Genomic DNA, 16,198 nt, shown 5'->3' on the forward strand with positions numbered 1-16,198 from the left:
AAATAGTGTTAGTTCTGCTGACATTGTGCTTCGTATTTTTCCTTTGGTTGAAGATGACTGTGTGGAATAAGAAGCAGTTTTTCTAAAATTAAATCTCTCCTTCCTTGATTGAAGTAAAAAATTATCACTGAGTTATAAAGGCATTGAATCCTCAAATGCTAGTCCCTTTTTTGCAACTTCCTGACAGAGGGGAATAAAATTTAATTTGGTTTTGTAGTGTAAATTGTTAATTGAAAGAGAAAGAGACGAAGGAAAGTAATAAAGATAATGCTGGGTTTGATATTTAATTTTTTTCATAAGAATATTATTATTATTCCATGGGCATTCCAGCTTTGATCTCAGGACCTGCTGTCCACGTCCCATTGCGGAGAGGGTGCTTTCATGATGATTTGTGGGTGAGACAAAGTGTGTCATCTGAGGTGACCATGAAGATTTGATTTTCCTTTGTCATTGCCCTTAGATTGCATCTATGGAATTAAATCTAGGATTGTAGAAGTGTTGCATAAAGTCTCTTTTTATCAGACACACTAAGCGTAGTAGACCAGGAAGATTTGAAGAGCTCACCTTCTGCTCTATCCCTGCACAGTCACAAATTTGCAACAACAGACTTGAGATGCACAGTCCAAGACTTCTTTCAAAGTCACAAACATTGTAGCAGAGTCCAGAAAGATAGCAGAGTTGCTTTTGTCTTTAAATTATTTCTGTGAGAATGTCCTAGTATGGGAATAAATGAAGTAATACATTTCAGTATTGGATGATGAAAAGAAGGCTTCTGCTTCATTTAGAAAAAGGCCAAGATTAGTTTTCAGGAGAATAAAACACTGTTTTGAATTATGCTAAGAACAGACTGTCCGACTATTTCTGGTATTAACGCTCATTGCTATTGGAGAAAGGATTTAACAATAGAAAGATGAGAACATGAGAAAAGAATGTCTAGAGGGAAGGCAGTCAAGGATGGGATTCAGTGGCTCTAGCTTTGATAACAAAGGCAAAGAGTGGTCTCAGCCGAGTCTTTTGAGATTAATTTGGTACTTTCAATAAACCCTAAATTTACCTTAATACAGAAAGAACAGGATTTCTAAGCATTTTCAAAAACTCCAGAAAGAATTGTTTCTCACTAATCTTGTTGAAGCTATTGTGAATTTAACTGGGAGATGCCATCTTAAGTTATAGGCAACTAAATCCTGGTTTACATGCACATTTAATTAATAAGTCCTATATCTATATTTTAAAAAGCTAATTTTTTTTAAGAGATGTCTGCCTAATGGGAAGTGGGTGCTGTGATCCTTTCAAAAGCTGTATTATATTCTTGCTGTGTTGACAGTTTTGTTTATGCTGATGTTTTTTCTGTTGTCTTATTTTGTTTTCCCAGAAAAACTTTACAATTCCAATGGACGGGAGCTGAGACGGGCACTTTTTTCCTTGAAACAAATATTTCAGGTAAGCAAATAATAGCTGTCTATTCTGTAATTTGAACATGAATTTAATTTATTTTTCTTTTTTAAATTTAGAGAATAAGTTTCTGGCAAGAGAGACTTAAGTTTAAGGCTTCATTTGTAATTTGGAATTAGCCAATTCCTTCTTAGCGTCTTTTATTTTTATGATCTGCAAACCTTCCCATGCTCCTTCAGTCTGTCAGAAGGACCAGACACAATGTAATGGCAGAGTGAGTAGTGTACACCTGCCAGGAGAGGAGACAAGAAATTTGAAACTCTTCGGTGGAAATTTTGACTGCTCTTTACACAGTGGTATAGCTTGGTATTGGGAAGACTTGGAGGGGAGTTTGAAAAGGTGAGCCAGGGAAACCATGAGTTAGGGTGATGGCCCAGTGTTGGCGTGATAAGGGACAAATAGTCTGGGTTTAAGCCACACAAAAAACTGAAAAGACTTGTGGGAGACATGCAACAGTTCTGATGAGGAACCAGAAGGTACTGGGAGATCTCTGAATGTGTTTGAATTTAGACCGAGTTTAGAGGAAAAGATTTACTGATATGCCGAAAAGAACTTCGTATAACTGAGGAGGATATGATAGTGACTGATCATTTTAAGGAAAGGTATGGATTTGAATGTGAATGTTCATTATGGAAGAAATCTAGAATCAGGAGGATTTTGGGTCATGTGGGAAAGATAAGTGGTATGGTTGATGAGAAATTTGCTTGAATTAAAATCTTGGATTTCAGATTGGTTTTACTGAATAAGGAGAAGGATTTGGAAAAACTGCAGGACTGCAAGGAAACTTGTTGAAGAGAAGAGGTCAGGAAAAGTGAAAAAAAACCATCTGTGATAATTAGAGCATACTCTCAATGTGATTCTAAAATGGAATTCATTTGAGACATTCCATTTTCAGTAAATATAAATGAGAACAATAAGAGAAGCACTTCTCTTCCTTTACTAACAGATCCAAATGGAGGATGACAGTCTACAATCCTTTTTTTTTAGCTATAATAGGTAGGTGCAAAGATTTCAAACTCTTAGTTTAATATTTTTGCTTTGATTTAAATAGACATTTATTCTAAGAAGAATAAAAACATTTAAGAAATCTGCAAGACTGCAGAATTGCAAATTTTCTAAACACATAATCCTTTTTACAGGTTTCAAAGTTAAGCATTTAGGATTTAGAAAATGCTGGAATTAAAATGGTCTAAACAGTAAGAATGAGTGGTGATGGGTGGACCATGTAATGTTAAATCTTGTTAGTTGAAGATGTCTTCTAGGTCAGAAAAATGTTCCTGAATTTTGAAATTTTTGGACAAAGAAGGACTTCAAGTTCAAAACAGTCTGGTCATCTCATTAGTGCAGATTGGGAAAACCATTGTGTCTTCAAGAAACATTGTCCCCCATTCCCAGAGGGAGACTGCTTGAGAGTCACAAGGATGCAAGTTGGGTTTCCCTGTGAGCTTGCCAAGCATGTGGACTGTGTGCTCACAGAACATGAGGCAGGTTTCCAAGAATCTTCTCTGGTTTCTTCTTTTTGTGCACCTCAGCTGTTTCTGGGAAATACTTGTGTTTCTCTGCATGTATGTGTTACACAGATGATCTGGGCACTTGCATGTATTTAAGAGTGAGTGCTAAGCCTCTCTTCCTACCCATCCTGCACCTCCCAACCATCTCCTTCCTGAGAGCTCTGTCTCCATGGAAAAGGGGGTAGCTCAGCTCATGCACCGTGGTGGTATATGAGGGTCGACAGATGACGAGAGGGGCTCTTTGTATGGTATTCCTGTGGAATTTATTGATCTTACACACAAGGGAACCGGGGACAAAGAACCGAGAACAAAGGAGGTCCAGGGTTTTATACAGACAGGGAAGAGCGGAGCATTGGGTCTGAGGACCAATGGGTAGAGGGCACAGGGGCTGTGCAGAGGCATGGCTAACAACCAAGCAGGGTTCAGGGGTGGAGTGACAGGAATGGGGGCCAATAGGGAAAACAGGAGGAGGGAACATTCTGGAATTGGGGTGGAGAACAGGGATGACATAATTCTGGGGCAGGGACAAGGAGTGACATAACTGGAATGATGTAATTTGGATGATGTAAATGGGGTACATAAAACAACAAAGGACTGTGGGAGAATTACTCCTTAAATGGGGGTCACATCCCAGGATGCCCCACTAACAGGATCTCCTACCAGCTCCTGGGATGCAACACCCTTCCATCATGAATTCTCCCAGTTTGGGTATTCATAAATGTCATCTTGCCTATAGGTTACTTGAAGTCTAGTTGGTATTTCTGAGCACAAGTGTTCAGTGCTTTCAGAGAGCACACCAGTAAGATTTCTCTTTTCCAGCTGATCAGTTGTTCTAGTGAAAATGTTGTCTAAATACTTATGCTAGTTAATTTAAGGGGTTGACTGTGTTGAAGAGTAACGTGAGAGGAGGGAAAAGGGATGCACACAACCCATATCTGTGTATGAATTTAGTTTTAAGTGAAACCTGTCTGACTGTTTCAGGACGTAATTTTCCTTGAACAATTTAACTTTCTTGTTATCTAATGTATGTAGTATGGGAAGCAATTTAGGAATTACTACATAAAGAAGCTCTTTCCTGTGGAACTGTAGCTAATTGTCCAGTAAACATACCCTTAAAAAAATTTACATACAGTCTTAAAGTACAGGTTTGCTTAGGGGGTACTTGATAAGTGTTCCTCAGGCTGGAGAGTATTCATAGAATATGCTCATATATTTGAGGTAGTACACTTTCAATTGGAAAACAAGCCCCTGTCAACCCAGGTTTACCAGCCAGCTTCGCTGCCCTTAGCAGCAGTATTGCTAAGGGTATCCTTAGAGTATGATTTTAGTTTATCTCATAATGCAACATGAGAGAGAATGTGAGGAAATTTTATATCAGTTTTAGAAAGTGTCCTAGTTTAGGGCAAATTAGGAAGGAAAACTCCAAATGGGGATTTCCCCAGGGAAATGCCCCCTCCCCACTAACTGGTGCGGGAAAGGGAAAAAAATTCCTTGGAGAGAAGTGGAAAAAGCTGTTTATTTAACAGAAATTGAATAATATTAAATAATAAAACCTCTTGCTGTTTGATGGGATGGCAAATCTAGGAAGAAAAGTCCTTTTCATGTGGTATAGCTCAGCTTGCTCAGGTTCTTATCAGTCCCTCCGGCGCTGGAAAGTGCCGAGGCCCAGGCCCCGGTGGGCCACAGGCGTGAGCTCCCGGGGTTTGGCTGGGTGTTCAGTCCAGAGCAGGCTTGCACAGATCCAAGAAAAAAGGAAAAAAACAAAGGTCCAGGGAACTCCTCTGCCTCAGCTAGCTAAAACTAACTAAAAACCAGAGAGAAGCTCTGTCCCACTGTCTGTCCGTGCTGCAGACACCACAGTCCAGGAGCGAGATGTGTGGGAGTTATATTTTCTTTAACACAAACTGAGGCTTCTTCTTCCCCCTCTCTTGCTCTCAAAGCCAGTCCTAAAGGTGCAGAACTTAATACATAACATAAACCAGACGATTAAAGATACCAGTATCATAAAGTCACCTCAGGACAGAAAGAAAAGCTGTTCCACTTCTTTAACAAAGAAAAATACAAGTAAATGTAATAAGGTTATATTATAAATGAAACATTATTGTTCAAAATGTCTTTTGTTTTTTGTTTTGTTTTGTATATGACATGAAAGAATGTCAGCATTAGAAATTTATCATTATGGTAAAAGTTTTTTTAAAGTGTGTTTTTCAACATAAAAATTTTTTTTTGATTTTGTATGCCATTATAGAGGGTATTTTAAATTTCTTGAGAGTGTAACATTTTGGAAATAAGATGTTGACTTAAAAAGTGTTTTCATAATAACAAGTTTTCAGAGTGTTATGGAGACTTCATCATGACTTTAAGTGCCAGGACAGTTCATAACACCATTTTTTTATAATTTCATCATTGCTGACTCAATTTGGCACAGTTCTGTGTCAGGATCATTTTTAATTTAAAGACCTTCAAGGTAGTGTGCAGTCTCTCATTTGCATTAATTGGGAATAAGCCCAAGTTTTACATTGAATTTGAATTCCAAATAGTTGGACCTCTTGATTTTCCATGTGAGGCCTCAGCAAAGCTTAGCAATGTTTGGCAAGAACAATGTCTTTGTTTCAAAATTTAGATGAAAGATTCATTTGGCATGTCCACACTTGGAATTTCTCTTTGATTTATTCTGGTGGGCTGGTTTTGGCAAAATGATAAAGGTTATGTGGAGCACTTTTCTTTGACAGTACTGTCATTCTGTTCCAGTCACTCATTCTGAAGGAGTGAGAGAGCCACAGTCATCATCTTTTTCTGGATTGTACAGCAGTTTTCTTCCTCTGTTTATCAGTATGTCTTTTGACAAACAAACTTCCAGAGTAAGATATGACTGACAACCAGTACAGTTCCTTTCCTTTTGAATGGATTTTCTGACAGACTTCTGAATTGCCTGGTTCTTGTATTTATCAAAACATCATGATTTTTTGTGCAAAGTGCTTCCAAAAGCATTGAGCAGAATCCAGCCAAACATGGCACTTAGAAATCAGGCTTAAAAAGCACTCTTCATTTCGTAAGAGAATTAAAAATACATCTGCTTAAAGCATTTAATTCAATATCAATCTTAAAAGAAAAAAAATTATCAAAACCAGAAAAAGAAATGTAAATAGTGCTGTGAGATTTAAGTGATATTAAAAAAGTTTATTTAACATGGCCTGTGATACAATGGGGATGTAATATAAAGTAGTCATGCTTTATGACCTATAAGCAAGTGTACCTTGTAGTTACAAAGCATAATTTCAAATCATGCAGATTAGATCATTTCAAAATAGGAAATAGCTGGATAAGAATATGGTGCTGTAAGAAAAAACAAGAAAGTCATAAAGCATATTTCAAGTTTGTTGAAATCTATAACCTTCTGGAAATCTGCTTATTAAAGTTTTGGAAAATATTTTTAATCAATATCAATTTATGGATTAGGTTTTCTGAAAGGCAGACCTCAACTGTATGTTTTAAAGTCTTCAGGAAAAAAAGAGTTCTTTTTTAGAATTGTTTTGCCTACAAGTGTCATTTGACAGGTGCAGGAGATCTCACATTAGTTTTCTTAAGGAGCCTAGATTCCTCTTTTGTGTTGTCATCAGAGTATCAAGGGACACAGTTACAAAATTCTGGTACTGAATTTTCCTCTGTTGTTGAGAAATTCATTAATCATTGAACAATTGGGCTTTGTGTTAAAAAATGTCACAAGGAACTGCTATATGGGGGCCCTGGAAACATTAACTAGAAGGTGTTTGGAAGGCACAGTCTTATCAGTGAGTGAAATCAAATGTCACACACTTCAGCTGCTAAGGAGTCATCAATCATTCTTAGGAGTGCAGAAGGAGTATTCTGTGTTTGCCTCATTGATCTCAAGGAAGGAGGCTGCTCCTTCCCCTCCTGCAAGTATGACTGATGACTCTGTAGGGTTTGAAGCTGTGTGACACTTGATTTAGGGACTGCTGTCATCACTTGTGAGGAGGCTGCCTGCCACCTCTTCTCCTTAAGAGCCTCTTGGAAGGGTTCTTGGTTAAGTCATGAAAAAGAGAAACCTTCATTTCCTTCCGAAATCAAATTCACCAGAGTTCTATGTAGCAATTTACAGATCTATTTAATCCTATTTTACAAAAAAAGTCTTATTACTATATAGAGATTATAAATAAAATAGATATGACACATTAAATGTCAAAATGAGTTTCTCAGTTTCATTAGCGAGTGCCTTCTTCATGTCTAGACAATGTTACAGGCTGATATCTAAACAGTGCTTAATGAAAATAAAAAATGTGAACTTCTTACACCATAAAGTTAACCTAAAACTTGGGAAACCACCAGTATTCATTCTTGAATCACTGTGAATGTTTGAATTGGAACAGGAAATGTTGTATAGTATGATGCCCCTGTCTACTTTGGCTTCCTCAGGTATGTAATACAATGCAGTTTGATCTGTTGCTTATCTGCCATGAAGAATATTCCTGGTAGGGTCTGCTCTAGGTGACTTTCCCAGGCATTTTTAATTCTGCTATTAACTGGGAGGACAAACACAGTGTGTTGATGTATCTGCTGTCTACAAAAGGTGCAAAAAATAAAATTATGTTCCCATCAAGTCAATGGCATAAAATGTCTTTTGTTTCACTGCTATTTTTATCTGGTGGTTGAGTGTATATAGGGAGATAGACTTTAGTAAACAAAGATAGGTACAGCAGGACTTTTCTTTGTTCATTTCCCTCTAAATGTCATTACAGGAGGGAGGCAACCAAAGATTTGGTTGAATAGCTTAATGTGAGACTGAGGTGTGACTTATTTTTGATTGTTTGCTTCTTACACTCACAGGGGATAAAAAAAGTTATATATGGAAAAAAAAATCTCTTCTAATTTTCTGAGCCTTATTATCTGAATAATTAAATATTGAAAGCAGAAAGGTGCTTACAAATTGTTCAACATGTTAAATAGGAAAACAGCTTCTTTTTCCAGTTTTAAGAATTGTAGCACAGTTCAGTTCCCTCTCAGTTTCTTGTTCTTTACAACCCAAAAAGGCAGCCCAACATTTGTAGTAGTAGAACTTGATGATAACTCTGGGATTTTTCTCAGGTGAACATGGCATCATTTCATCTACAAAGTTATGTTCAACAGGATCACTAGAAGTAAACATTATATCATCACAGTAAGATGGCTTTCTACCTGCAGCTCCCTTATCAGATGCAGGAATCAGGCAGGTTATATAAAAGTAGTGAAGTTAATGACCAAAGTCACGGAAGAAGGAAAGCACTATGTTCAGAGTAAAGGGGAAATAGGACTTTTTTTAAGAACACAGTGGTGAAGATGAGGCAAGATCTCAATAATTCAATCTTGGTAATTGAAGAAAGCAAACTTAAAGAACTTAAGTGTGACATGGGAGGAATTTTGTTGTGCAGGCTAAGGACCCTTTCCTCTCTAAATTTTGTCTTTAATTAACTTAAGACTCCCGTAATTGTGGGGAGTTTTCAGTTACATCCACTGAAGGAATTTTTGTTTTTGTCTTAGTTGTGCAAATTTCTATTTGCTTTCCCTACATGTTAGGTGCCAATACATGTGTTTTACTGGCTTGTTGTCTATCAGAAAAATGTAAACATGAAAGACTGTAGGCTGATTTTTCTCGTTGGTCTAACCTAAATTTCCCCTCTCTCAGTTAGTACCCATTACTCCTTGTCGTATCACTACAGTTCCTGATGAAGAATCCCTCTCCAACTTCTCTGTAGGCTCTCTTCAGATACTGGGAGGTTGCTATGGGTTCTCCATGAAACCTTCTCTTTTCCAGGCTGATCAGCCCCAACTCTCTTTGCCTGGTTTTGTAGGAAGGGTGCTTCAGTCCTCTAATCCACTTCATGTCCCTCCTCTGGACTTGCTCCAACAGTTCCATGTTCTTATGTTGGGGACACCAGAACTGTGGACAGCAGTCCAGGTGGGTCTCACCAGAGCAGAGGGGTGGAATCCCCTCCCACGCCCTGCTGGCCACGTTGCTTTGGATGCTGCCCAGGATACAACTGGCATTCTGAGATGCCAGTCCACATTGCTGATTCATGTTGAGTTTTTCATCAAGCCAAGTTTCTCCCATATATTTTTCCCCCAGGTTTTGTCCACAGGGGTGCTCTCAATTATTTCTCTGCCCAACCTGTAAACGTGTCTGGAACTGCCATCACCCAGTTCACTTTGTTGAACTCCATGAAGTTTGCATTGGTCTACCTCTCAATCCTGTCGAGTTCCCTCTGGATGGCATTCCTTCCCTCCAGCAACAGAACTGGGGATCTATTTTCGTTGTTGTCATCACCAGAAGCCAAACTTTACACTGCAGGCTGGCTAAGTATATTGCCTCACTGAAGTCAGGGGGGATGGTAATTTCCATGCATGCTGTTGTAAATTGTTGCTCCATGTAAATAGATGAAAGAATAGGAAAACGGAACAATGTAAAAATACTGATGTCTTTGTGTCGTGTTATTGCCATGCTTCTACACAGATGTATATGAAATGAGTTGGGAAGGTATAAAGACTGGTGAACAGAAGAAAATGAGGAGTGGAGCCACAGCATGGAGGAGTGTAGGGAAAAGTTTGGAGGGAAGAGGAATGGAAGCTTGGCAAAGCTGGTAAGGTCTGTAAAGCGGCTGAAGTGCATTTGCAATCAACAAGTAGAGCAAGGGGAAGGAGCATCCACTGAGATACAAAGCAGCTGCTTGGTCCTTGCAGACCCTTTACCACTAAAATGCTTCTACCTCATTTATTTCTAGCAGCTGAGCAGTTTTGGGACATCCCAGTCCAGGGCAAAATTGCTCTTAAGAAGCTATTCTTCTAGGTGTACTGGTGGGAATTTGACAGAAGGAAGATAGCAAGTGAACCTGCCAAGCACCTATCTTGTGGTAGTTTCTGGGTTACCAAGTATCAGGGAGTGGAAATACATGTCCCAGAGAAATGGACTCTTTGTGACAGCAGAAGACTCTCAGATCTGTGCTTGGTTCATAGTCTAAGAGTAGTGTCCTGACACAAAGCAGAGCTGAGGTTTCATGGTTAGTACAAGACTTGCTTACTTACACTGGCTCATCTGGTCCATACATAGAGCTGTTTTCTAGCTTTATAAATAATTCAGGTTGAAATGGCAACACAGTCTTGAGACACTCCTAGGACTTCAGTTTATGTATGGTCAGTGTATATACTCTATGGATGTGTGTGCATAAGTGCATGTGTGTATGTTTCTGGAATGATTTCTTTCCTGATTTGTTTGTAATAGATGACTTGGCTTTTAAAATGGACTGAAATAAACAATGATAATTTAATTAGGTAATATCAGGCACTTCTGGATTGTCAATCTAGTATTTTAATTATATCAATAATTTTGGAGTCCAAAGGACAGAACTATAGTTTGAAGTGTGGGAAAGTAACTATAAATTATATCTTGGCAATCGGTACTCCTTCAATCACTTCCTGACTATGTTTACTCAGTTTTCAAGCCAGAGTGAGCTTTTCTAATGGCAAACATTGCAAGCCAATCTTGATCTGAAAATGCAACCTGTCGCTTAGCCAATAAAAAAGCTGTACTATGGAAATGCTTTGGGATTTCTGTTTCTAATGGAGCACGACATAACTTTTATTACTACATAATTTTAATCTTGTCAGTGGGAGTAATTATTTTGCTGGTAACTTCTGCAGATGTGATACATACTGAAGGCAGGTAGCAGTAGTTAAAAATATTGTGGAGGCTTAGTTGTGATATATTTCTAATGTAGTCACTGAGGTTGCAGAGGTGGGCAGCTGAGAGGAATTGCATGTTAGTTTTCCATTGCTGCTGGGATGGTGAATCATATGAGCATTTGAAATTATACAGGGAGCCTGTGGATATGAAGGCTCTCAGGTCATGGAAGTGTGTTCTGCTCTGTGCTGCCACTTGGCTGCTGCTGCCCAGGGCAGTCAAATTAGGAGCGAAGTATGGGGTTGGATTTTTTTTTTTTTGTATATGTGAGGGTCTGCCAGAGGAATGCTTAGGAAGAAAGATCTATTTCTATTCTCCTTGAACTGTTAAGTATAGGAAGGGTGGAATGAGGACCTACTCATCATTGATGGTACTGCTAATAGTAACCTGGATATTACCATTCTGCATTTATGCACTCAGTAGCAGAGAAAGAATTTGAAGTATATTGGGCAGTATTCCTTTATTTTACTTTCTTGTGGTGGAGTGCCAGATACATTGTCATCTGAGATTTATGGCAGCAAAAGCCTGCAGTTGTGCGTGGTTTGCTCTTTGACCTACCTCCTCCTTCCTCCCTTTCCTCACCAGTCAGCTGCTGTCCCTCTGCCACTAATTTACATCCCCAAATGAATGAAGCTTAATCCCTAAACCTTAATCCTCCTAAAACCAGCTGAACTTTGTGATCCTATCTTGACTTTGCAGGAGATTAAAAATAAAAAAGAGGAGGGTTGGGGGCTGTTTGAAAAAATGTGCTTTAACTTCGAAAGAGTGCAGCCATCTTTTATGTTTTTCAGAGGGCTAAAACACAGTCATTTTATTGATCACTGTATTTTTTTCCTTGATATTTTATTTTTTAAAATTGAGCATAATCATTTGGGATTTCTGTTTCAGTTCTGTTTCTTTGCTGTGCAGTGTGAGCTCTTGGTGGGGGAATTTGAGGAAGAAGGCTTTCCAGAGACCTTGCTCTGACATAATAATGGGGACTGGGGACAGTGCACTCTGCCATGATATTATTTCATAGATGAACATATCAATGAGTCAAAATTTCACTAGCTCTCCCTCTTGAAAAGTAGGGATGTTTACCTCAGGAGCCAGGCCAGGTAGTGTCTGAATGAGCTGTGTCCTTTCTGCCCATAGGATTCTTTCTGTATTGATATGCTGCCAGCATCTTGTTCCAAAAGATTTCAGGCATCAGAGGAGGATGATCCTCCTCTTTAAGCCAGGTGTATATTTCTCCTCATATGCATGGTGCCTGCCCAGTGAATTGGCAATTTTCATCTTACCTCTTGCCTAGATAAATTATCACAGTGTTGAAATGTGAATGCAGTATATCTTTGTGAAGCTATAATTTTTGGTCTACAGACAAAACCAGAGCTGACTTGATGATCAGAGTTTAAATCTCTCTTAATAGCGATGTTGTAGAGTGACAGAGCAAAGAGGGAAGCTCTTCCTCTAGCAGACAGTGAAATGCATCAATCACTGGAGCTCAGTTTGAATTTGTAAACTCTTGTAAACCCATAGGCAAAGCTTAGTGAGGAGATTCTCCTGTCTGTTTCTGGTACTCTCTCTGCCTGTGCTGCTCTCATTTTTAGGCTGGATCACAGCAACTTTTGCACTTTGAAAGGTTTGGTCAGTACGGAATGTGATTGCTGGCTCTCTCAATAGTGTGTCATGTGGAGACCACAGTCTGGGGAACCTGGAAACCATGGGAAACTCATGGTTTTCCTTATTTGGAGAAATGAACATTATAAAATGTGCAGTCTTTAACTTTGTAATAGAAACAGGAAAGAATTGTACAAGATAGAATTAAATATGGGAATGCTTAAGCACACAGAAACAATGGGGTAGATTATTAAAGTAAGGGGGGGTTGAAGCTCAAAACATAAAAATTAGATTCTTCTTGGTGGAAATCTTATAGACAAGTAACTTGTTTTGTTTTATGATTCCTTGGAAAGACAGTACTCTGCACAGCTGTTAGCCACGTAAGAAAGAAATACATATGTGCATATCCAAGTGTGAATATTCACTTACTAATCCAGTTTCCCCAAATACTTGGAATGAAACTTTCAGCAGTGGTTGTTAGATTAAAAAAAAAAAAAAAAAATCCCCTTGAGAAACTTATGTTCCAAAACCTCAATTCTTATTAGGAAATGAAGCAACTTTCTTGTGGCATAAAAATAATGATGCTTTGGGTAAAAGCTTTCAAACATATGGCCCACAGAAATAGCAGGCTTCAGAAAGATTTATCTTAAACAGTACATAAACAATTTATCTTTGCACATGGAAGCTGCACATCAGATGAAGTGTGTTCTTGCAAAGTGCCATTCCTCAGAAAAATGTCTCCAGTCTCCATCTTCAGGTAAGACCCTGCAAAACTACATTAGAAAATATGTCAAATGATGCAAACATGTGGGAAAGGAGACAATGCCCCCCACTACTTCTGCCAGTGGCACAGGAGTCTATGGTACAAACTGTGTGATCACAGGAGTTGTGGGGTCTTTTTAGTTGCTAGGCTGAGTTATGGTGGTGAAAAAGCATGGTTTGTTCATTTTGTCAACTTTGAGTATATTTAGTGTCTTTTCCATTATACATTGGATGAAAATAGACATCTATCGCACAGACATACATTATATTGTTTTGTCTTCCTTTGAGATGCCTAAAAAAGGGAAGAGACATGATCTAATTCAAATTGGTGAATAAACAAGCAAAATATAGTTATCTGATGAGGCCAATGGGATCTTTTCATAAAGACTTTAAGTAGCCAGCCTTTGTGTCACTGCACAATCTTTATGGTTGCAGGGGCTTAGCAGTAAGCTTAGAGAGCTTTGCCTGTTTTGCTGCTTTTCTCATCAGTGCCTTAATGCCTGCTGATTAAGGGCCCATAAATCTTTGCAATATTAGCAGAGGAGTATATTTCCATAGCAAATGGCAACATTTCCCTGCCTCCTAGCTGTTATCACACGTGTGGCATATACTTGTAGGTATCATTGTCATGCTCATGCCATATATTCTGAACAATGAATGCTCTCTTCCTGGAAACCTGAACCTCTTAACCACTGCTAGAGAGTAGCCTTTACTCTTGAGGTCACCTAACTTTGCAAGTCAGTGAGTTAATGGGTCTGAAAAGATTATCCTAGACCAAAATTGATGTAAACATTCTCCTTTCAGTGTAGAACTTATAGGCTTGCATGCCTTTAATCTTTCACTGCACATTCCAGATGTTTGCTTCTTTCCTCTCATCGTATATACATGATAGGATAGATAATGTACTGAGTTGAGATTTATGTCTAATGCATGATGTGTTTGTGCTCTACTTCATTACACCTTCTTTCTCCTTTTTATTTGGGAAAAGGGGAAGTATCTTAAAAGCCTTTTTTTAAATTCAGATTTGATTTGTTTATTCAGTGTTTTCCAATAACAGTCTGGTTGGAGTTCCTCATCCCCTCTATTTCCTCTGCTGTTCTCCTGCAATATATCTCTTTTCAGTTTAGGGTGACTCTATGACTTGGTTGCTTTAAAAATGTTCCAGAAGAGAGATCTCAGAATTTACTATGGAAAGGTCCATGTTAAATAAACAAACAAACGAACAAACAAATATCAACATAAAACCAGATTTTTAGCTTGATTTATTTTGACAATCAAATGCTAATTTCTGTTTTTTTCCCCAGGTGATGCACTAATATGTATTCACTATTTAAGATTCTGGGGAAACATCCTAAAGTTACAGTGGGTGCTTCAGTTTTTATCTTTCAGTGAATGTCAGCAGCTCTTAATTGCTAAATGATATTAAAAAAAATTATTTTGTTTTTTTGGATTCAATCTGTGAAATTCTCTAAATCTGAACTACTGTTAACTTCTCTGCTGTATGGATTTTTTTTTCATCATCCAAATGTAATTTATTTTTCCCAAACAGGCATTGTAGGTCTATTAATAAATCAGAATCTACAGACCACAGTTACTCCTACTTTTTTCTGTTTTCCAATGTTCTTTGTTTCACTGTATGTCAATCCAGAACAGATTCCTTTTTTTCCTCAACTCAAGGAGGATGAAAACACACTTGATGCAAAATAAAAATGTGTGCTCAAGTATACAGAAAAGGCATTTCAAGAAAAAGGAACTGTTTGTGAACTAGGATAACATTACCGTCTGGAAAAAAAAATGTGATTATTTCACTCAAAAATTAGATTTGTTATTTATATTTTTTCTCTTAAATTAAACTACTCATTACCATGACACATAGCCTTAGTTTACCTGAGCCCGTAATATACTTTACATTAAGCTTGGCTGGGAGATTCCATGGATATGTTTCCTCTCTGGACTTGTAGGAAAAACAGGATTCAAAATTCTTAAAGAAGAAATTAATCAGGTGTCTTTGAGTTAAAAGCACCCTATAACAAGGAGATACATGGGATACCTGGTGGTGAAAATGCATAGAGGAAAGTTTGTCTTCATAAAATTGTGTGCTTGTATCTGTAGTGCCTTGGTCTGACATGTGAGTTTGTAAAGTTCTTAGCTTTTCAGAAAACACTATTAAGGCTTTTATCTAGCTACTGAAAAAAAATAGCACTCTTAAAAGATAAAACATTGAGACTAAGAAATAAAAAGAATTTTTAGCTTAAGAGTACATAGGCAGAGGTGAATTTTATCTTAGGCATTTTGGGCTTTTAAGATATACTTTCACCAAGATGTGGGGTATGATTGTATGCTTCCACTTTGTATACTTTTATGCTTTATTTACAGGATAAATCACCTTTATCATGTGATAAATTTGTGTATCTGTACATGACTATATAATATTTTTCAAATTGTTTTAACAAATTTGACCAGCTAAAACATGAAATGGATTTTTTTTTTTTCTCATAATTTCTAAATTTCTCACAAACTGCTAGATCGCCTTCCAATTATTAATATCCCATTTGGTCAGTCTGTAGGAATTATGTAAATTATCTCTTGTGAAGGAAGGAAGTTAATAATAAATTAACAATCCAGCTGAAAGAAACTTGCAGTAAGTGAAATGTCCCACTAAAAGGGGCTTGATTATTTGATTTCTCTGGGCAGTGTGCTAAGTGTTTTCCATGAATTCAAAAATCACTCTCAAGAAATGTATTGTATGGATCTTGGGTTATTGGGGCTGCGTTATTGGAAAGCTGGAATTTATGTCTGTTACACTGTAATGTGTGAAAGCATAAATTGAAAGAAGGGAGTCAGCAACTGGGATTGTCTGCAGAGTAATTCTCTCCCTTTAATATCTTGAATTTGTCTTGTGCCTAATTTGCACAGCTAATTCATTAAGGGCTGTTTAATCTTAATTCTTAGTAGCTTCTTGTTTGTCTGCATGAGCCTTCTATATTCTCTTGGCACAGTAGTTATTTATATAAAGTCCAGGAAACCCCTTCTCACCCTAGTGTCATTTCATGGAATAATTCTGCTGCCCTGAGGAAAGAACTGATGGTGAAGAAATACTGAGCCACTCTAGCAAATATAAACTGATGTGAAATTTTCTCTTGTA

The 16,198-nt window shown here is 37.8% G+C and overlaps 1 protein-coding gene across 5 annotated transcripts in view; it reads left to right on the forward strand.

Annotated features, from left to right (window-relative positions):
- Positions 1-16,198, forward strand: part of FHOD3 (formin homology 2 domain containing 3) — a 377,669-nt gene that overhangs the window by 172,670 nt on the left and 188,801 nt on the right. For all 5 annotated transcript variants that reach the window (XM_058831361.1, XM_058831363.1, XM_058831362.1 and 2 more), the window contains exon 4: positions 1,373-1,440. In XM_058831361.1, coding sequence (XP_058687344.1) covers positions 1,373-1,440 — 68 coding nt within the window. The remainder of the gene's footprint in view (positions 1-1,372; positions 1,441-16,198) is intronic.

The sequence above is a fragment of the Poecile atricapillus genome, chromosome 2, assembly GCF_030490865.1.
Source record: "Poecile atricapillus isolate bPoeAtr1 chromosome 2, bPoeAtr1.hap1, whole genome shotgun sequence".
Classification (NCBI taxonomy): domain Eukaryota; kingdom Metazoa; phylum Chordata; class Aves; order Passeriformes; family Paridae; genus Poecile; species Poecile atricapillus.